Source organism: Megalobrama amblycephala, linkage group LG1, assembly GCF_018812025.1.
Source record: "Megalobrama amblycephala isolate DHTTF-2021 linkage group LG1, ASM1881202v1, whole genome shotgun sequence".
Lineage (NCBI taxonomy): Eukaryota > Metazoa > Chordata > Actinopteri > Cypriniformes > Xenocyprididae > Megalobrama > Megalobrama amblycephala.
In genome coordinates, this window is record NC_063044.1 from 15127934 (window position 1) to 15149749 (window position 21816).

Consider the following 21816-nt stretch of genomic DNA (forward strand, 5'->3'; position numbering starts at 1 on the left):
GGAGAAACGAGGCAATTTTTACCAAGGTGGATGAAGATGAAGGTTTTGTTCGGGCCCAAGAATTGCTTACTGCAGCCCTGATAATAGTATAGTATTGTCGTTACATAAAAATGAATGTGATTTTAACGGTAAAAAACTGTAAAAATGCTACGGTGAAAAACTGTTAATTCATACTATATACGGGGAATAACTGTAATAGATCTAACCATACATTTAATGTAATTTTACAGGAAAATACCGTTAAATAAACAGTTTTTTGGAAGTGAAAAAGAACAAGTATACTTGTATAATTTACAGTAAAAAAAAAAAAACGTAAATTGACATTCCCATAATTCCCTGCGTGACATCACATTTGATGTTTTTTCTTAGTTTCTTCTTAGTTTTTCTAATCAGTTATGTAAATTAAGGTTTTATGTTACATCTAATGTTGTTAAATGAATGTTTATTGCATTTTTTTTATTTCATGTGTGTTAGGTTTAGAGTTTATGTGTGTTAGTATTGTCCTTTTCAGCTGGTGGAAAAGCTGCTTGTGATGAGCTTTGATTCATCATGTGACTCTCATCACTACTGTGTTTGGTGGTTGTCAGTGTATTACAAAGGTACAAGACAGATATTAGATATTATCAGTTAATGAAACACGTTATTTTACTGTAAATTTAAGTTGAATCCATAAAACTGCCGGGGGGCTTTTTACCATAAATCTTTCGACAACACCTTATGTCTGACCTCAAAGAGTTCTAGACAGACTTGGAACTCTGAATTCTCATTTAAAAATAAGGTTACACTTTAATTCGATGGTCCACCTTAGACATTCTACTAAGTGTCAACTAACTCGCATATTAGTAGACTGTTAAGTTTGTTTGGGTTAGTAGAATAAGTTGACATGTAGTTGCAAAGTTACTTATAGTCAGTAGAATATGTGTTGGGGGATCATCAAACATCAAGCAGAATGTCTACTAATATTCTAAGGACTGGTAGTTGACAGGTTGCAAAGTTGAATGTCTAAAGTAGACTATCAAAATAAAGTTTTACCTAAAATAAATACTGAAGGTTATGTTAGTCACCACCGAATTGGAAATCATGTTAAATGTTGCATCTTATGAAAGTTGGGGTTAATCAATCTGCAAAGGCTTACAAGCTGGATGGTTTTGTTCACCCAACAATGAAAATTCTGTCATTAATTACTCACCCTCATGTCGTTCCACACCCGTAAGACTTTCGTTCATCTTCAGAACAAAAATTACGATATGAGTGAGGCCTCCATTGACAGCAAAATAATTAACACTTTCAATGCCCAGAAAGCTACTAAAGACATATTTACAGTTCATGTGAGTACAGTGGTTCAACCTTAATATTATAAAGCGACGAGAATATTTTTGTGCACCAAAAAAACAAAATAATGACTTTTCAACAATATCTAGTGATGGGCGATTTCAAAACACTGCTTCAAAGCTTTACGAATCTTGTTTTAAATCGGTGGTTCGGAGCGCCAAAGTCACATGATTTTAGTAAACGAGGCTTTGTTACATCATAAGTGTTTCAAAATTTCAATGGTTCACCACAGGGGGGCGTGACTTTGGTAGTTTGATACGTGATCCGGACCACTGATTCGAAAGATTCGTAAAAGCAAGTGTTTTGAAATCGGCCATCATTAGATATTGTTGAAAAGTCATTATTTTGTTTTTTTTGGTGCACAAAAAGTATTTTTTTTGCTTCATAACATTAAGATTGAACCACTGTAGTCACATTAACTGTTATAAATATGTCTTTAGTAGCTTTCTGGGCATTGAAAGTGGAAATTATCTTGCTGGCAATAGAGGATTTTATCAAAAAATGTGTTCTGAAGATGAACGAATGTCTTACGGGTGTAGAACGACATGAGGGTGAGTAATTAATTACATAATTTTCATTTTTGGGTGAACTAACCCTTTAAGAAGTCGAAGATCTTGCTTGTGAATGCTTAATGACTACATAATTCCAGTAGTTATTTTTTAATTAGGAGGTGGCAGAATTCCATGTTCCAAATTTTCTGGAATGCAGCATTATGTATCTTGAGAAAGCAAACCATTAGCATTGCCATTCATTTCAACAGCAGTTGCTGAGTTACCCACATGCTGACATCTTTGCTTAATTCAATTGACTGATCACTAAGGAAAATGACATCCTGACAAATTACAGCTGCTGACCAGCCAAAACATGGCCCCAGGATATTTCTCATACCATATTCACGTTTGTGAAAGAAAAATCACAATACACAATGAGATTTGTCTTGTTAATGTTGTGAACTAATTGTTGAAAGGTTGAAGGATGTGAAGTGCATACAGAACTGTCTGTCATACAGTGCCCCCATCAGGAAACGGCAAGTAAAGCAAGATAAAAACTGGAAGCATGCTTACTGTATAGGGTAAATTTATTTTTCACCTCAGAAAAACTGTAGTCTTCTTTCTTTGTATTGTTGATGTTTTTGACATCTTTTTTAAAGCACAGACAGAAAGAGAGGTGAGCAGACTTCTAAAGACAGAGCTATCCAAGAACTTCAAAGGAAAATTCATCATTTATTCACCCTAAATGTCATTCCAATCCTGTGACTGTAATACAGATCCAAAATGCTAATAATATATTTTTTTAAATGTGTACATTTTTCTCATTTTTCTTATAATAAAGCTAAAGTTTTTACTTTAATTCTGGATGCTTTATTACTACAGCTATCATGGAAAGAAGGTAAAAAATAAGATAAATTATACAATAAATTTAGTAGTGCGTAAGTTGGAAGTGTTCATTTACGTCAAAACTAGGCTAAGTTGTATCTTTAGTTGTTACTTTCGTGCATAAACATATACTAGCAATTAGTCAAGACTGGTAATCTGGTAGTCTTTTCTGATTTAAATTAGGGTACGTTTACACGACAACGATGCACTAAAAACGGAAAAGTATTTTCTTGACTAAATGACTAAAAACGCTGTATTATGCAGGTCAGACAAGTAGTTGGCGATTTGTGAAGAAAGACTCCTGGCTATACATTCAGAGCACTCACATCCAACTTATTTTTACAGTTTACCGCACTTTGATATGTTCTCGTTATTTCCCTATAGCGGCTAATAAATCAGAAGTCTCACACATTCACAGAAAACACCTTGAAAAATAAGGTGGATAATTTTTTTTTTTTTTTTTTTTTTTTTTTTTTTTAAGGTGAATAGACGAAATATACGCATGTGCATGACGTCATCGTTTTCACATTCGGAAATGACAATCGTTTTCAAATATATCCTGTTAATACTTTCGTAAAGAAATTTAAAAAAGATATTGACACAAATTGTTCTTTCTGCAAACAGCACCCAGAGACCATTGTGCATTTGTTTTGGCTTTGCCATTACTCTAAAATATTGTGGAAAGACTTTTCCCTTTTTGTTATTGAGCACATTGATAAGGATTTTTCCTTACTTTGGGAAAATGTTTTGTTTGGAATTGTTATTTGGAAAAAATAGCATTTATTGGAAAACAAATTATACTTACCTAATCTTATTTTATTAACAAAATTTTCTATACATAAATGTAAATTTTCAGGTCAGAAACCACTTTTTTTGTGTTTTGCTTGCTGAATTGCAACATTACTGTGAGACTATCCTTAACTCATATAACAAGAAGGTTTTAAAAACAATCAAAATTTTAAAGTCTTTTAATCTTTTCCTTTAAGGTGATCTTCTGTGATTAGTTATATACCCCTGTCTTGTACCTTTTATTTTATTTTATATTTTTTTTATTTTTTGGCTACATTGTGACTGCTTCATTCTTTATCTTTATAATGATCTTAATTTAAAAAAAAAAAAGAAGCCTACTTTCACTTTGAAACCCGTTTTCAAAAGTTTACATATGTAGGCCACCAAAATGCAGATGTCCTGTAAATTAATGTAAAAACACATAAAAGGTTTTCTGTTTTTAGTTGAAAACGGTGTCATGTAAACAGCCCCCTAGACTGATACCTTTTTATGCAACTGTCTTAAAAATGAAATTTAAAAAAAAATTGATGACTAACTTTTAAGACTAGACTAAGCAGTCTGAACCAGCCCCTGTTCTGTTTTACCTTGATTGCCCTGTTTGTGGGCAAATTCCAAACTGCATTTTTGCACTCTTGAAAGGGCACTTCAGCAAAGGGACGCCGTTTGTAGGGGTGTTCCGAATAAAAGTAAACTAAATCCCTTAGGACCCTTCCACAAGTCTGTTAGTGAAGGGAACATGCAACAGTCACTTCAAGGAAGTAATTTAGTTGTTTATGGTCATGTGTACAACCCTTGACAGCGTTTTATGATTCAGCCTCAATTATCACCCCTAAAGAACAGTTGCAGTGCTTTACAACTATAGGACAGGAAAAGCTAAATAAACTCATCATTGCGTCAAAACCAAAAGCATGTTTATTTGATCCAATACCCACTAAACTACTTAAAGAACTAGCCTTTTCTCAATATTATCAACTCGTCTTTATCTCTAGGTCATGTCCCAAGATCGTTCAAACTAGCAGTTATTAAGCATATGTAGAACAATTAGCATAGCTGCTGCTCATAACATTAACCAAATATAGTTCAGACAGGACCACTTAAGTAAAAAAATTAGACAAACTTTTTAGTCAATTTTTTATTGGCATATTTTGCTGAAGTTACATTTGTCAGTATGGCTCTGTTCTAAATTCCCAGTCCTTTTCATGAGCTCCATGAAAGCCAAGACCGGGAACAGCAGCAGCTTCTGGGGACAACCTCCCATTTTTAACTGGGAGAGCAGCACAAAATCCCCTTATTGAGAAAAAGAGCATGCATCAATGACAACTGAATGACACTGATTAAGTGAAACACTTAAGCTTGGGTAGGAGGTGGGTTGCAAGCAGCGTGCATGCAGTGGAAGCAGCCAAGCAAGCAGACAGACGGAAGCTGCGTTTAAGTAATGCGCCTTATTTGAGAGTTGCCAATTGAGTCCATAGAAATCGGATCAGCTGATATGGGTGTGGTTGGAATTTGCCAATCAGCTGATAGCGGAGCTTGACTACGAGGCCTGCCTGAACGAATGGAGAATGCTTCATTCATGTGCATTTCATCTGACATAACTGGAGTACAAGGATATGAGATGCATTATGGGAATGCTTGGCTAAAGCACACAAACACACACACACACAATGCATATTTTAGAAACTTCATTATATGTACCCTTATTAGTATCATACTGTATTAACAGCAATAATAAGATATTCCTGTTGTTCCTGTCGTCTGACAGACAGCCAGCTTTCTCTATGTAAAGACTTCATTGTATCCACTTAGAATCATTCAATATTAATAATAAGAATAAGAATCAATATTATAATTACTGTAAATTTCATGTAAAAAAAAATGAACGGCATCCAGTAATTAACATTATTCAAATTCACCTATTCAAAATGCATAATGTGGCTATTGGATTGAGCAACTGATCATTACGCTGCAAAAAAACGTGTAACCGCCCAACTGGTTAGCCGATGATGTGACAACAGTTCACTGGATCTCTGCTTGAGAACAGGACACCTGCATCAGACTGAAAGGTTAGATTTACAGTGCTCTTCTTTTATATTAGCAATAGGTACAATTGAATCCAGTGCATCTATCCTATATATTTTCAGGTCATGGTTTTATGTAGCATCTGTGAAGTGAGTGAGGGTCATTTGCTTCCAGTTATTTTAGCTGTACAGAATCAGCTTGTTATGCTGCTTGATTGGGCAAACTGGTATTTGCTATCATATGACTTTAAAGAATTACTGTATTCATTAACACACTTGTTTGTGGCACAAAGTAGTTTTACTGTTTAACGCATTTTGTTATTCTTGCAGCTCTTAATAACTTGGAAGTCTGACACATTCTTAGGAAATAGATACTTGCGCAATAAAAAATAAGGAAATTAGATTGTAGGGGTCATTGCTTTAGGTTATAAGCGACATGTGACCATGTCAAAGAAACAGTAAAATACATACATTATTTTTGCATACTGTATGTTGTAAGTACTCGTGTTTCAAAATCTTAAGACAAGGGTTGGTACTGCTAAGTCATTGCTGTGTTGATCACTTCATCTAAGATCACTGTCTTCATTCTCTCAGACAGCTATTTGAAACAACAGGTCTTCATTGTGCATATTAGTCTCTACTGGGTCAAGCTGTATTCCCCAACAGAACCATGTCAAGTAAGTTTGCATGTTGTTTTTACTTTCTTATGCATAAATTGTTCAAAAAAAAAAAAAGTTGTTGGTACTTTGAGAATTAAACTTGAGGTTTAAGCACAAACACCATCATTATTCTTTTCACCTTCACCTAAATTAGAGTAGGTCCAGCTGAGCCAGATAGATTTATTAGGTTTTTAAGTAATACTAGTTGAACTTATACAGCTATTGTGTTACCCCATGTCAGCTTATAAATTCAAAAACACACCACTTCTGGAAAACAATGGCATACAGCAGTGTGGTTTATATCCCATTCTGCAACCTGCACATACACATTTAAATTGCGTTTGACTGTGCGCAAAGTATACTTTCAGCTTTTTTTACAGTGATGTCATCATTTTTGACCCATGTGTGTAAAATTGATGTAGACAAACAAAAACTGTGTTTGTTTATAAAGTAAGAAAGAAAAAATGAACATAATGATTTTTGTCAATCAAAAACAAGATATTTAAGGAATACCTGGAATAAATGAATGATAAAATACATTTCTTTTAAAGATTCAGCAAAGAAACACTCAACCGTTATTGAAATTACATAGGAAAAGAATACGGGTCATTTTTGACCCATGTTGCGCATTAGAAGGGGTTTTCATAGCTTGTGCATCAAAGGGTTAATAATCTTTTTTTCATGCTTTAAAGAACGTGACGTGTTGACTAACTATACTATACATGTTTTAAATAAAAAGAGTAAAACATGTAAATTCTAAATCATTAAAAATGTGATTAAGATTATAGGATAATACATGACATACAAGTTTCAATTAAAATTACAAAGTATATTTAAGTTTACTTATATATGCATGTATTTTAGTTTAAGTAGTGGTCACCTTTTCTTCTCTGGACAATTGATTTTCCAGATGTCCCAAACAGTCGGAAGGGGCCTTTATTGGAGAGAAGTGACTTCTTTGCTGCCTTTCTTGAGGCCGCTGTTGAAAAAGTCACTCACAGATTCTGCCAATATTATAACAATAAGCTCTGTAGTATAACTGTATAACACAATAAACCGAGGGAGAAATGTATGATTTCCACAAAAGGGGCAGGGAATGGGTCGTTGACATACGGAAGAGGATTAGGGCCAAGCAATAATAAAAAAATAAAACCATCTCGAGATTAAAGTTGTTAAATTTTGAGAAAAAACTTGTTAAATTTCGAGAAAAAAGTCGAAAAAAAAGTTGAGAATAAACTCTTTAAATTACGAGAAAAAACTTGTTCAATTTCAAGAAAAAAGTCGTTAAATTATGAGAAAAAAGAATTTGTTCTCATAATTTCATGACTTTTTTCTCGTAATTTAATGACTTTATTTTCAAAATTTTATCGACTTTTTTCTCTAAATGTAACAAGTTTTTTTCTCGTAATTTAACGAGTTTATTCTCAACATTTTATCTCGACTTTTTTCTTGAAATTTAACGAGTTTTTTCTCGTAATTTAATGAGTTTATTCTCAACATTTTATCTCAACCTTTTTCTCAAAATTTAATGAGTTTTTTCTCATAATTTAACAAGTTTATTCTCAACATTTTATTTCGACTTTTTTCTCGAAATTTAACGATTTTTTTTCTCGAAATTTAACGAGTTTATTCTCAACATTTTATTTCGACTTTTTTCTCGAAATTTAATGAGTTTTTTCTCGAAATTTAACAACTTTAATCTTGAGGTGGTTTTATTTTTTTATTATTGCTTGGCCCTAATCCTCTTCCGTATTGACATGATTTCTACTAAGTGGGAAAAAAAACTTTTTTAAAGTGGATGGAAAGGATGATCATGCTGGGGGCACATGATGAAGGTTTTGTTCCAGGCTGAAGAATTTCTTACAGTGGCCTTGGTAATAGAATTTTATTTTCATTGAGAAATGTTACATATTCAGCAAGTTGTCCTGTGTCGGGTAGGGTTGGGTTACAGACCATGTCCGATGATTAACCTCAAAAGTCGCACACACTGTAGTTTTAAAAGTGACCATTTAAATGTGGGCATAATTCCCATAAATTATCATTCCGTATGTACACAGGGCCTAAAATTAGCACTCACCAAGGGCCAATTGCAAGTAAAAATCAGTATTGGTGTGTATATGATTTTTATGAATTGCAATAATGCAAAATTGTTAGAACATTAAAGTGAACAAATGTGAACGATACTCGGCACAGTTGACTGGGCAGTGTTGCATCGTCACAAAGGTTTAAGCCTTGCCAATTTAAATATTTAAGCTCAAGAAGGTGCAAAAGGGAACTCAATTAATTACTCGTACGTTTTCTGTGCGCAAACATCCAAATTGAATACTGAATTGAGTTCTCTTTCAAATCTTCTTGCACTTGAACAGACGTATTCAAACCAAATTATACCACAATGCCTGTCCTTGCAAGTACCCTTGTAAACATAGTCAGTTTTGTCTTAAAGGATTACTCCACTTTTAAATAAACTTTTGCTGATAATTTACTCACCCCTATGTCATCCAAGATGTCCATGTCTTTCTTTCTTCAGTCGAAAAGAAACTAAGGTTTTTGATGTAAACATTCTAGGATTTTTCTCCATATCATTCATTTCAATGGGCACCGAACAGTTGAAGGTCCAAATGGCAGTTTCAGTGCAGCTTCAAAGGGCTTTAAACGACACCAGACGATACCAGACGATGAATAAGGGTCTTAGCGAAACGATTGGTCATTTAAAAAAATAAATAAAAAAGTTTAAGTTTTATAAGCACAAATGCTGGCCTTGCTCTTTTCTCCGATGCGTGTTCGTGACGTCACGTAATACGTAATTACGTTGAAAAGGTCACGGTTGACGTAGGCGGAAGTATTGTGTCAGTGTTTACATTACAAATGTGCGGAAGGAGGATCGTATACACATATTCAAATGTCCTTGTGTCAGTTTATTGTTTAACCCTTTGAGCGGTACGTTCCCACATATGGGATGTTTATTTCTGTGCCCCTGGGCGTACGGTTCCACATATGAGATTTAGTATGTTCAGCGACGTCACATAACTGCTAGATTCAAACTGTGCTTTCGCGCTCTGGCTGCGAGACGGACGCGCGCTCTCTTGTCATCACAGCTATGCAGTATATAATATTTGAATTCACTGTTTATTGTTGCTTCCACTTACGTCTGATATCAGTGTGTATTTTATAAACTCCAAATGTATTGTTTAATGGTGCTTATGCATATTTAAATGTCTGAAACCTTAAAAGAAACATTATGTGGCTGAAAACCATAGACTGTAAAGTCAGTTTTAGGTGTGAGTATGGAACACGACTCTGAAACTGCGATGATTGATCCCGTAGTAACCATAGCAATGTTCTGGTGTCTATAGACGCTACAGTATATATCACACTATAGCATGTTTGGTCTCCGCTATTCTGACCAAAGAAATATTACAGTGACAGAATACTCATTATGTTCAGCATTTTTAAAGGGGACATCGGATGCCGATTTTCCACAAGTTAGTATGATTCTTTAGGGTCTTCATGAAAAGTCTGTAACATACTCTGATTAAAATTTCTGAATGGTTGTGTAAAAAAAACACCCTTTTTACCTTGTCAAAAACAGCTCTGTTCACAGCGAGCTGTTTTGGTGCATGTCCCTTTAAATGATAATGAGCTACTGTTCAAACCACCCCTATCTTCCGTGTAAACACTATTTGGCAGATATTGCATTGAATTCACCATTCTTATTTATGCAGTTATGCTCAAAAACGATTAAAATACATTTGAAAATTACTTAGTCATTTTAACTAACACCTTTATAAACCTAAATGTACTCAGTTTGTAATAAAACAATCACTTTGATGCATTGTTCATTATAAACGTGCAGTTCTGAATTACAGTGAGAAGGTTCTAAATAGAAATGACGATATGTTTGTTCGACTGTATTATTTTGATAATGAACAAGCTGCGATGTCGGCACAATTAAACAGCAGTCTTTGCAAGGGATATCCTTATCGTCATGGCAACGTTTTGTGGCCTTGTCAGATTATGTCAGAGTTTGTTGGAAAATCATACTACACTGCTCAGACATGTTCAGTCGAGTGAAGACAAACTACAGGGGTATCATATGCGTATCACACTAGCTGCGTCTCATTTTGGAGGCTGCGTCCTGATCCAACAAACTCCAACAGAGGTGTTGGCGCTTTTCTGTGTGGTGTGAACTGCCTTTAACTTTAGCCACATTTATCGTGGGACTTGCTAACTAACTAGCACATTATTAGGAAAGGCGATTTGCAAAGATTAATAAAAAAATCTATAAGGTTACTCACGTCTTCTGGAGGTACTGATCCATCCTTTAACATCCAACTTTTTAACAAAACAAACTTTTTACCACAGACATAAACTAATATACAGGTAGATCCAGCGTATTCCCTTCAAAAACAAAATGATTCCACTGCATCTTCAGCCGCTCAGATGTCGGGAGTAAATAATGACTGTTATGTTCATTCTTATATCCAACAACAAAACGCCTCAGTCGCTTAGGAGACATTCTTGTCTACACCTGCGCGGCGTCGAAACAATGGCGGACTGTTTACAGCTCACTCAGGGCGGATCTAAGCCAAAACGGCAATGTCCGTCAAGAGTCGTGGGAGGGGCCTGTGCAAATTGACGTCACTTTGCCATGAATCTGAGAATAGCTTGATCTGACAAAGTGCTTATTATTTGTGGGGATTTAAAAAAAAGCACTGGGTGGATTTTTATGATTATAGGGTGGTTGTGTAGACACACTGCCAACACACATTTATGTCCAAACACCTTGTAAAAGTGAATTTTGCATCCGATGTCCCCTTTAACTAAAGCACAGTCGACAGAGGTGTTGTGTTTTACTTATGCTTGGAAAGGCTGCTTCACAGAGTGCGCTCTTACAGTGTTGCCATGTCCACTTATTATAAGCATTTTTGGGCTTGTTGTTTAAGCTTGGCTCATAAAGCGATCAAGTTTAGAGAGTTATTAAAGTTAGCAGGAGCAAGTCGTAATATTTTGGTCTTATTTTCAGCATAAAGCATTTAGATTTATTTTAGCTGATTGTGGGCTTGTTCTTGTGATTTCCGCACAGAAGGGAGAAACATCTCTGATGCACGTTAAAATACGTCATTGACAACTATAGTTGTTCAGTTTAGTTCTCTAGGCTACACACTGCATAGTATTTTTGTAAATGTGGTTGTTATGGCGGCATTATAATGCCAATAATGACCGAGCGCACAACTGATGCTTGCGCGCGCAGTTTCCTCATGTGGAAACTCCCGTTTCCTCGTGTGTAGATCTTTATCCTCTCGCAGAAGTGATTTACTGTACGCGCAAGCATCAGTTGTGCGCTCGGTCAGTAATGGCATTATAATGCCACCATAGGTTGTCACTACCTGCATTTTCAGGAGTTAATTTGTATGTCACTCCCGTAAATTACTGAACTGTGTGTGAAAAGAATAGAATTCAGGACTAAAAGTTGAATTGTCAACCAAATTTATCTGCAATGTGTGTGCAAATGGCCAAAGAGTTCCAGTCTGGCTGCTTTCCATACAACTAATGGAAGGTCAAGTTAGTCACCGCCTGATTGGAAATAAAGTCAAATGTTAAAATATCCAAAAAAACACTAAAACAATGTAACATATTTTGTTGACTTGTGTACTTACATTATACCAACAATGTTTAAAGGTGCCATAGAATTGAAAATTGAATTTACCTTGGCATAGTTGAATAACAAGAGTTCAGTACATGGAAATGACATACAGTGAGTCTCAAACACCATTGTTTCCTCCTTCTTATGTAAATCTCATTTGTTTAAAAGACCTCCGAAGAACAGGCGAATCTCAACATAACACTGCATGTTACGCAACAGTCGCCATGTCTAATTCTCTCAACACCGACACACTCCTGGTATAAATGTCTTCCTTTTATTCATTTATCCCATTTATTTTTAGTCTCTTGATTTCAGCTTTACTTATTGATGTCTTTTCAACTTGTGATTTGATTTCAGGGCCTTCTTTGCCAGTCTACTTCCTCATTTCCTTCCACACCTACATGTGCTGACAACCAAAGGAAATTTACTGTTAGCCATAACTGCCTTATTCTGCACAGACTGTGTAATAGTTCATTTATCTTATTGTGTTGCAGATTTTCCACTCAGTAAGCTTGTAAAAGCAGCCATTGACTCCGTACATTTTACCAATCTTTTTCGTGTATCTCTTCAATCCACTGTTGAGCCAGAAAGATGGCTAATTATTCAGTGGTGAATACTGATATATGGTCTGATATTCTTTTTGAATATTCAGATTTTTCATGATCTTAGTTTTGAATAGGTATATATAATGCAGCTGTCATTTCGGAATCTGGATCTGCATTATGGAATATTAAAATGCCACCTAAAGAAAAAGCGTTGCACCCTCGAATTATCCCATAATTATATAAAAATAAAAATGTAAGCAGTGTTTCCTGTACCACTTTCCAGCAGAGTCACTGCAATTTAAGCGTAACGCAAAATAATGGCAAGAAAACATGGCTTTCCGTTTCATTAACAAATTACTCTTATGAACCGTTTTTGTGTTCTTTGGTGTTGCCACCCCTCATAGTCCTCATGCCACCCTATAAATCATTTTATAGACTCACCTCTGAATATGTTTGATTTTGCCTGTGTTTGTATTGCCTCAACCTTTTTAAGGCATATATTATTTGCAGAGCTTCTTCCTTTTTCCATTTTCCATTGCTGGACTTTCCACTCTCCAGCTATTTGTCCAGCATGTCCACTCTTGTTACATCCGTCACCGTGGCTGATGTGAGGAACTTCACCTGTAATTCCACTTTGAAGTGGACCATCTACACTACAATGAGGTTGATGTTAAGGATGTTTTTAACATCTTCCCCGATTAGCCTCTCAGCCTGTGGGAGATGGAGAAGCTGGGGAATCTTGGCATCTGAGACTTCATGTACCACGTCTTCTATCGTGGGGGACCCAAACCCCCACCACTGCAGCTTCCTCAGAGGCAGCTGAAGATGCTGCAGCTCCCCCAGAGTTGGCCAAGGGCACCATAGTGCCCTTTGAGGTGGCCAACTCCATGGCACCACCTCGCTTTCATAAGTGGAAGAAGAGAAGAAGTGGAGAAGAGTTCCTCTGCCTCACAAAGTCTGGTGGTCCCAAATCCAGTGGTCCTGGTGAAACCTATGCCACCAGCTATCAAGAACCAAATTGGTGTTTGGGACACCAATTCTTGTGTCCCTGATGGTTCTGCAGTCTCCAAACCCCAGGTTATAAAGGTGCTGGAAGAGTACTGGGCTGGTATAAAAGTAAATGTGATATCCAGATGCCAAGAAATCCTTTCAATGACATCACAGCATGAAATGAAAGTCCCTTCCCACTTGCAACACTGGACTTCCCTGTGTAAATATTGAAATCCACTGTGTAGCCACTATTATCACACAGCACAAAAAGTTTTATTGCCCACTTTGTTGGCTTATTTTTTATTTACTGATTCAGGCTGATTCTGGCTTTGGTGGCTACCCATGCGCTCATCCACAGAGAGATTTTTGTCAGGGTGTAGCTTTGCAGGCTATACGTAAACTGTCATATAGAGGTTGTATTCTGTACAGACATTCATACTCATCTGTGCCTTTTTTTATCATTGGCAGCATCTTCTGCAGGGTCACTCAAGTGCATTCCATGTGATGCTGAGGAAACGGTCTCTGGACATGAACTTTTGAGGGTAGGGAACATGGAAGATGAATTTGACACGCCAGTAATCTCTAAGCTTTGGAAGCTTTAGAATGCCCATGTATATTGTGAGGCCAATGTATTTTCACAGTTCTTTTTCTGTGATTTCAGTCCAATTGAATTTTTTCCCTGCAGCAATATTTCTTGCTGCTTTTTTATTAGTGTCGGCACACAGTGTTTTGATAGTGGACTGGTCAAAATACATTTTGAAAAGCTCAGTGGGTGTTGGGTTGTCCACAGAAGTTGACAGAGGTGGCTGCACACCTGGCTTTGTTTTGGGCAGGAACAGTTGGGGGGGGGTCAAGGCAAATGATTAGGGTCCTTTTCCGTTTTCCAACCACCAGAATGATTAGGGGCTGTCTCTAATCTAGAGCCCTTGCCACGGGACCTTTGGCTCTGACTTCTGTAGCCTCTGGTGTTAGCTCTCCGATCATAACCTCTCCCTCTGCAAACTGGCACGGGTGGCTCTGAGGGCTCCAATGGCTCTCCAACATCTTCAACACTACAACAAAGAAGGTAAGTAAAATGGTAAGTAAGTTAGATGTAAGTTAGTTAGTAAGCAAGTTAGATGTATTTGGCACAAAAGCAATATGGAAATGACAACAGTAAATTGTGCATCATGCACTCATTCTATGCTGGTTTCGTTTATTCTCTAACTCGAAAGCAAAGCATATTTCATGAATATACACTTACCGATCTATTCCTTCAAGAAAGTCGGCTTCGTCCCCACTAGAAACGGAGGGTTCGGGAGCAGATGAGCAGACGGAGCATGTGTCTTCATCGGAAGCGAATAGTAGCTCCAAAACCTCCGTGTCCATGTAATTTTTCAGATTCAGAGAATCTGGAACAATCTCTGTGCGTAAGGGTCAAGGCCGGAAAACAATACTGGATGCCCGTGATCTTCGGGCCCTTAGACGGCACTGCATCACATACAGGAATGCTACTGTGATCACAAGATGGGCTCAGGAATACTTCCAGAAAACATTGTCGGTGAACACAATCCACTGTGCCATTCGCCGTTGCCGGCTCTATAGGTCAAAAAAGAAGCCGTATCTAAACATGATCCAGAAGCGCAGGCGTTTTCTCTGGGCCAAGGCTCATTTAAAATGGACTGTGGCAAAGTGGAAAACTGTTCTGTGGTCAGACGAATCAAAATTTGAAGTTCTTTTTGGAAAACTGGGACGCCATGTCATCCGGACTAAAGAGGACAAGGACAACCCAAGTTGTTATCAGTGCTCAGTTCAGAAGCCTGCATCTCTGATGGTATGGGGTTGCATGAGTGCGTGTGGCATGGGCAGCTTACACATCTGGAAAGGCACCATCAATGCTGAAAGGTATATCCAAGATCTAGAACAACATATGCTCCCATCCAGACGTCGTCTCTTTCAGGGAAGACTTTGCATTTTCCAACATGACAATGCCAGACCACATACTGCATCAATTACAACATCATGGCTGGATCCGGGTTTCTGAAATGGCCAGCCTGCAGTCGAGATCTTTCACCCATAGAAAACATTTGGCGCATCATAAAGAGGAAGATGCGACAAAGAAGACCTAAGACAGTTGAGCAACTAGAAGCCTGTATTAGACAAGAATGGGACAACATTCCTATTCCTAAACTTGAGCAACTTGTCTCCTCAGTCCCCAGACGTTTGCAGACTGTTATAAAAAGAAGAGGGGATGCCACACAGTGGTAAACATGGCCTTGTCCCAACTTTTTTGAGATATGTTGATGCCATGAAATTTAAAATCAACTTATTTTTCCCTTAAAATGATACACTTTCTCAGTTTAAACATTTGATATGTTATCTATGTTGTATTCTGAATAAAATATTGAAATTTGAAACTTCCACATCATTGCATTCTGTTTTTATTCACAATTTGTACAGTGTCCCAAATTTTTTGGAATCGGGTTTGTAAAAATAGCTACCCTTCCGCCATTCCCTTGTTTTCTATCTCTCTGTATTATCATATATCTTTGTCATTAAAAATGTATATTATATCAAGTACTTTTGTACTTTTAATTGATATAATATGAAAGGCCTTACCATGATAAAAATGAAAGACAAGATGCATGCCTCAGATTTGCTCGTTGCCCTGGGTGAAATGTTCAGATATTTTGGATTTTTTGCGAACTAGTCCTAGGTTTTTGACCCGATTGGAACCAAACCAGTGCAGCAAGATTCTCTGGAGTCTGATTGTCAATAGTTATCAAAAAAAGTTCTGAAATTCTGATTCACGACCCCTAAAGGCCGCCAAAACATTTGAGGTGGGTAGAGCAAATTTTACTAAAATGGCTATAATTCATGAGCGGAATGAGATATTTTCACAAAACTCAGCACACCTACATGAGAGCTCATTCTGTGGTCGCGTGAAAAAGGACACGGCGACTGGCCACTTTTGTGGTGCTATAAAAGGACAAAAACATGAAAACGACTATAACTACTTTACCGTTACTCTGATCGACTTTAAAATTGGCATGCAATGTCTCTGTCCGAGGGGCCACAACTGTCTATGTGAACATTGGCACATCTCGAAAAACATGGCTGCCATAAACCAATGAAATTTGAGCACCTATTAGACAAGGTTAACGGAGGCCGATGCCAGCAGTTTCATGTCAGCACCACCTTGTGGTAAAATTAAATTTTCAGATGCTTAAAACTTTGGGTGTGGTCTACTTATTTTAATGGGAGTCACCTCCTTAGACTCCTGAATCCATGCCAAGTCTAACAATGCCAAACCGTTTCACCTTATGGTTTGGACTATGTTGTGATTTAGCACTTAGAAAACTTTTATGAATATCTTCGAAACTGTTAGTCGATCAAGATGAAACCACCATAGGAAATTCAGAAACAGAGGTTGATAGCTAAAAGCTAATGCCCAAGTGTCAAAATTTTGATAGGAAATGGCAAAAACAAATCCAATCAAATTCGCCCATTGGTCATTTCTTATGCTCTCATATATATAAGTGTCTGTCCCCTGGTTTTACAGACAAGGCTTAAGCTAGTCCGTGACTAAAACACGTGTTTGAGCTGTTTTAACTGAAAGCAACTTATACTGATGTATAATATGTCAGTGCTATTGTTTTGTCTCAAGATGTACATCAGTAATGTTTTTTTTTTCTAGTGTACATTTATAAAAGATATAAATATCCTAATTGAACTAAGGCCTAATCCTGGCTAAGCCCTGTCTGTGAAATGGGGTCTTTAACTTTAAAATGAAATGAGATCTTTTCACCAAATTTGACACGCATATGTATGGACACACTATAGGCAGGAAACTTAAAAAGTGGTGGAAATCGGGCAATAGGTGGCGATATAACTGTCAAAAAACCTTTAAAATATTTTCCTCAGTAAATTGCCTGGATTTGCTGTAAATGGTATTTTCCATCTATGATCTAAGTGCTTATATATGCTTGCTAAATAAAATATAATACCTTTTCTGTAGCTTAAAAGACTTAAAGTGCTTGAACCTTCTTGCTGCTCACGGCTATATTTCTCTTATATTTTCTCTTGCACATTATTATTTTTATTTTGTTGAAACCCTAATATTTTATACTTCAGAATTCTTTAAATTTCTACTTCAAATTACTTTAGTGCCTCAGAAAATGATAGTCTTTCCTCAACTCTAACATTTGGAACTTGCAATACATGCTTCCTCAGCCTATATCCTTAAATCCCTATTCTGTATCTCTTTTGGAATCTTTGACACGTCCTGCCATAAACACTCCAGCACTATTCAAACACTATTTCAAACACTATTTCAAACACTATTTCTGTCTGGCTTTCAGTTTGAGCAGAACAATTATTTAGCTACTTCTGCCATAAATGTTACAAATGCCACTTTTTCAGTGATCCTGTAGTTCTCTTTTATTTTCTCTTGCACATTATTCATTTTTGTTGAAGTGTTGATAATTTTTCCTACTTCAAAATTCTTTTAGAGTTACTTTAATGCCAGAATAAGATAATCCTTCCTCTATTGTTTTAAGAAAAGGGTGGATAGACTCTAAATATAAAAAGAGGAAGTAGTTACTTTGAGAATTAAAAATAAGCATGATGTTTAAGCACGATCATTAAAGGATTAGTTCACTTTCAAATGAAAATTACCCCAAGCTTTACTCACCCTCAAGCCATCCTAGGTGTATTTGACTTTCTTCATCCAAGCTTTATCATGGCAGTGAGCGGGACCAATGTGTATGAAGTGCCTCCATCCACATCCATCCATCACAAACATATTCCACATGGCTCCGGGGGGTTAATAAAGTCCTTCTGAAGCGAATTGATTCTTCCGTATTCAAGTTACGAAGAAAAATCTTGCAGTTCAAAACACTTACGCTACGTCCTAGGCCTTTCCTATTTAACTTACGGACATTATTAGTTATCAACATTATTAACAGTCGTGACTCATCCAGGTAACAACACGCAGTATTAAAAATCAAGCCTTTGTAAACGTTTGAACTACATCAGTTGTGTAAATTCAGATAATATTTTGTCTTGCACAAAAAAAAAGCACTATATGCGCAGTTGATGACCTTTATTAGTTTATGTGCATGTCTTCTTATCGGATAAAAAAAATATTCACCTCAATTAAGCACATACATTTATCATGTGTATTTGTAGAATTTATAAGCATCTTGACATTTCCTTCCTCTGCTATTTATGTGATATCCCAATATTTGCATAAAAACAGGATGGAAACAAAGCTAATGATTTTATCTTTTTTTTTTTTTTTTATTTATAAGCAATTATAACGAGTTAGCTCAGGGTTGGGAAGCACTGCTCAAGAGTTACTCAATGAAGGAATAAGCTGTGTCCATTGCCATAATATTTTAAGAGTATTTATGAGACTGCAGTATGCCACCGTGTCTTTAATAATCCTTATTTCTCTTTCTCCACAGATGATAACCAAAGTGTATTTCAACCCAAATGTTTGCTTCTTATTTTCTCTGTTGGATTGAACATATTTTTTGCATGTGAATTCTCTGGCCATTATTATAAAGAATCACAAACAGCAATAACGTTTACAGCATCCAAAGACAAGCCTCTGGAAAACAACACTATCCTGCTCATATGGTTTTGGCCATTTGGAAAAAAATTCAACCTGAACTCTTGCAGTACCTTATATAATATAGACAGCTGTTACTTAACAGTAGACAGAGATCTCTACAGCGAGGCTCATGCAGTACTGATAAATCACAGAGACATTAAACGCGACCTGTCAAATTTACCCACAAAACCACGGCCTTTCTTCCAGAAATGGATATGGATGCACTTTGAGTCTCCACAAAACACGAGACGACTCAACGGTCTGGAGAACCTGTTTAATGTGACACTGAATTACAGACGGGATGCTGATATTGTTCTTCGTGAACATATTGTGCTTAAAACTGAAGATGCTGAGGATAAGATATTTCCACAAGTTCTGGACAAAAAGGACAAGTTAGTTTGCTGGATTGTGAGCAACTGGAATGAGAAGCATGAAAGGGTGAAATACTATAATGAGCTAAAAAAACACATCGACATTTATGCTCTTGGGCATCATTTTGGAAAAGTAGTAAGTAATTCACAATACAATGAAACATTAACCAGATGTAAATTCTATCTGTCATTTGAGAACACAGAACATCATTATGACTACATGACAGAAAAGCTGTTCAATCCCCTCGCACTCGGATCAGTGCCAGTGGCTCTTGGGGCTCCAAGATACATATATGAAAGGTTTGTGCCAAGAGATGCATTCATCCACGTGAAGGATTTCTCCAGCCCTCAGAAACTGGCTGAACACCTGCTGTCACTGGACAAGAATGTTGAAGAATATAAAAAGTATTTTCAGTGGCGAAAACACTTTGAAGTAAAACTTGTTAACTATCCCCAAGAGCATGCATGCCGTGCCTGTCATTATATACGGACAAAGAAAAACTACCAGTTTTTTGGAAACCTTAACAAATGGTACTGGGATCCCATCAATGATGGGATCTAAAGGTCATGGGTGTCTTTTTGTGACTGTATTGCTTTTGCTATTGCCAAAACAATGCTCAGCACCTTTAATTTTGTACAATTTAAAGGCTGGATTAAACTACAAGACTTTTAAATCTGAACAGATTTTCAAAGAGAAAAATAGGCATCACACATTAAACGACTGAGGATCAGAAACTACCATGCTGTGACCAAAATCACATACTGTATAGCAGGTACTACACTTGGTTTGAAACTTACTTTGCAACCATTTAAAAACTGTTTTATATAGTATGAATGTGTGTATATGAATGAATTACTATATCCGCCATGTTGTCATTGTCACTTCACATCTATTCTCAAATCCCCTTCCGTGGCCTTCCTCCATCGAATGCACACTTCGGTCGTAGGTCATCAGGGTACTTTTCACCTACTATTTTAGACATGGTACTCATCTCACATACTGTTTTTCACATACTAGTATGGAAGTAGGCATATTTGGACGCAGCGCCAGACTTTAAAGTTGTTCCAATCACAACAAACTCAGAAATGCAGAAACATGCCCCTCATCACTATAGAGAATGTGAAGCTACATCACGCTGCGTTGCATGCTGGGGCCGTGCCTCTATCTTAGGAGGATCGCCCTCTGCTACTGATTCTGAATTTAAAGGTGCCATTGAACGTTTTTTTACAAGATGTAATATAAGTCTAAGGTGTCCCCTGAATGTGTCTGTGAAGTTTCAGCTCAAAATACCCCATAGATTTTTTTTAATTAATTTTTTTAACTGCCTATTTTGAGGCATAATTAGAAATGCGCCGATTCAGGCTGTGGCCCCTTTAATTGCTTGCGCTCTCCGCCCCCTCCCGCGCTCTTGACTCTATCACTGCATAAACAAAGTTTACACAGCTAATATAACCCTCAAAATGGATCTTTACAAAGTGTTCGTCATGCAGCATATCAGATCATGTGAGTATAGTATTTATTTGGATGTGTCGGATTACGTGAGTATTGTATACTGTTATATTGTTTACATTTGATTCTGAATGAGTTTGAGGCTGTGCTCCGTGGCTTACGGCTAATGCTACACTGTTGGAGAGATTTATAAAGAATGAAGTTGTGTTTATGAATTATACAGACTGCAAGCGTTTAATAACGAAAATAGTGACGGCTCTTGTCTCCGTGAATACAGTAATAAACGATGGTAACTTTAACCACATTTAACAGTACATTAGCAACATGCTAACAAAACATTTAGAAAGACAATTTACAAATATCACTAAAAATATCATGTTATCATGGATCATGTTAGTTATTATTGCTCCATCTGCCATTTTTCGCTGTTGTCCTTGCTTGCACAGATTCAGACGTTAATACTGGCTGCCCTTGTCTAATGCCTTGAACATGGGCTGGCATATGCAAATATTGGGGGCGTACATATTAATGATCCCGACTGTTACGTAACAGTCGGTGTTGTGTTGAGATTCGCCTGTTCTTCAGAGGTCTTTTAAACAAATGAGATTTATATAAGAAGGAGGAAACAATGGGGTTTGAGACTCACTGTATGTCATTTCCATGTACTGAACTCTTGTTATTCAACTATGCCGAGGTAAATTCAATTTTCAATTCGATGGCACCTTTAATACCGATACCTGCATGGCATCGTTTGCAGGGAAGGGAAGCTATTTTATTGCATTGCATGATAATTTGAAGTTTCTACTGTGGTTTTGCAGAATTCACAATGTATCTGATTACCATGCAAACAGTGCGAGGCGCTGAGCGCTCGTTGCTGCTTCTTGTCCTCATGTCCTAATAAAAATATGTGTACAACAAGCTGAAAGATGTCGATCCATTTCTTCACTGGAAACATTTAAATGTAACTTAAGTTTGATTGTTATAATTGAAATACTTCCCATGATCATGGAGGGGACAGACACTGACTCCCTGGTGTTTAAATATTT

At 36.8% G+C, this 21816-nt stretch overlaps 1 protein-coding gene across 2 annotated transcripts; it reads left to right on the forward strand.

The window, feature by feature from the left end:
• Window positions 1-5315: 5315 nt before the first annotated feature.
• On the forward strand, window positions 5316-19994 carry LOC125263849 (4-galactosyl-N-acetylglucosaminide 3-alpha-L-fucosyltransferase 9-like). Of its 2 annotated transcripts, XM_048183125.1 has the most exons (3): window positions 5316-5560; window positions 6110-6192; window positions 18801-19994. In XM_048183125.1, the coding sequence occupies exons 2-3, from the start codon at window positions 6186-6188 to the stop codon at window positions 19880-19882; spliced, it is 1089 nt and encodes a 362-aa protein (XP_048039082.1). In that variant the 5' UTR covers window positions 5316-5560; window positions 6110-6185; the 3' UTR covers window positions 19883-19994. The 2 variants fall into 2 exon arrangements, with proteins under 2 accessions (XP_048039082.1, XP_048039081.1); XM_048183124.1 differs by lacking the exon at window positions 5316-5560 and having other exon boundaries at window positions 5818-6192.
• Window positions 19995-21816: the final 1822 nt, after the last annotated feature.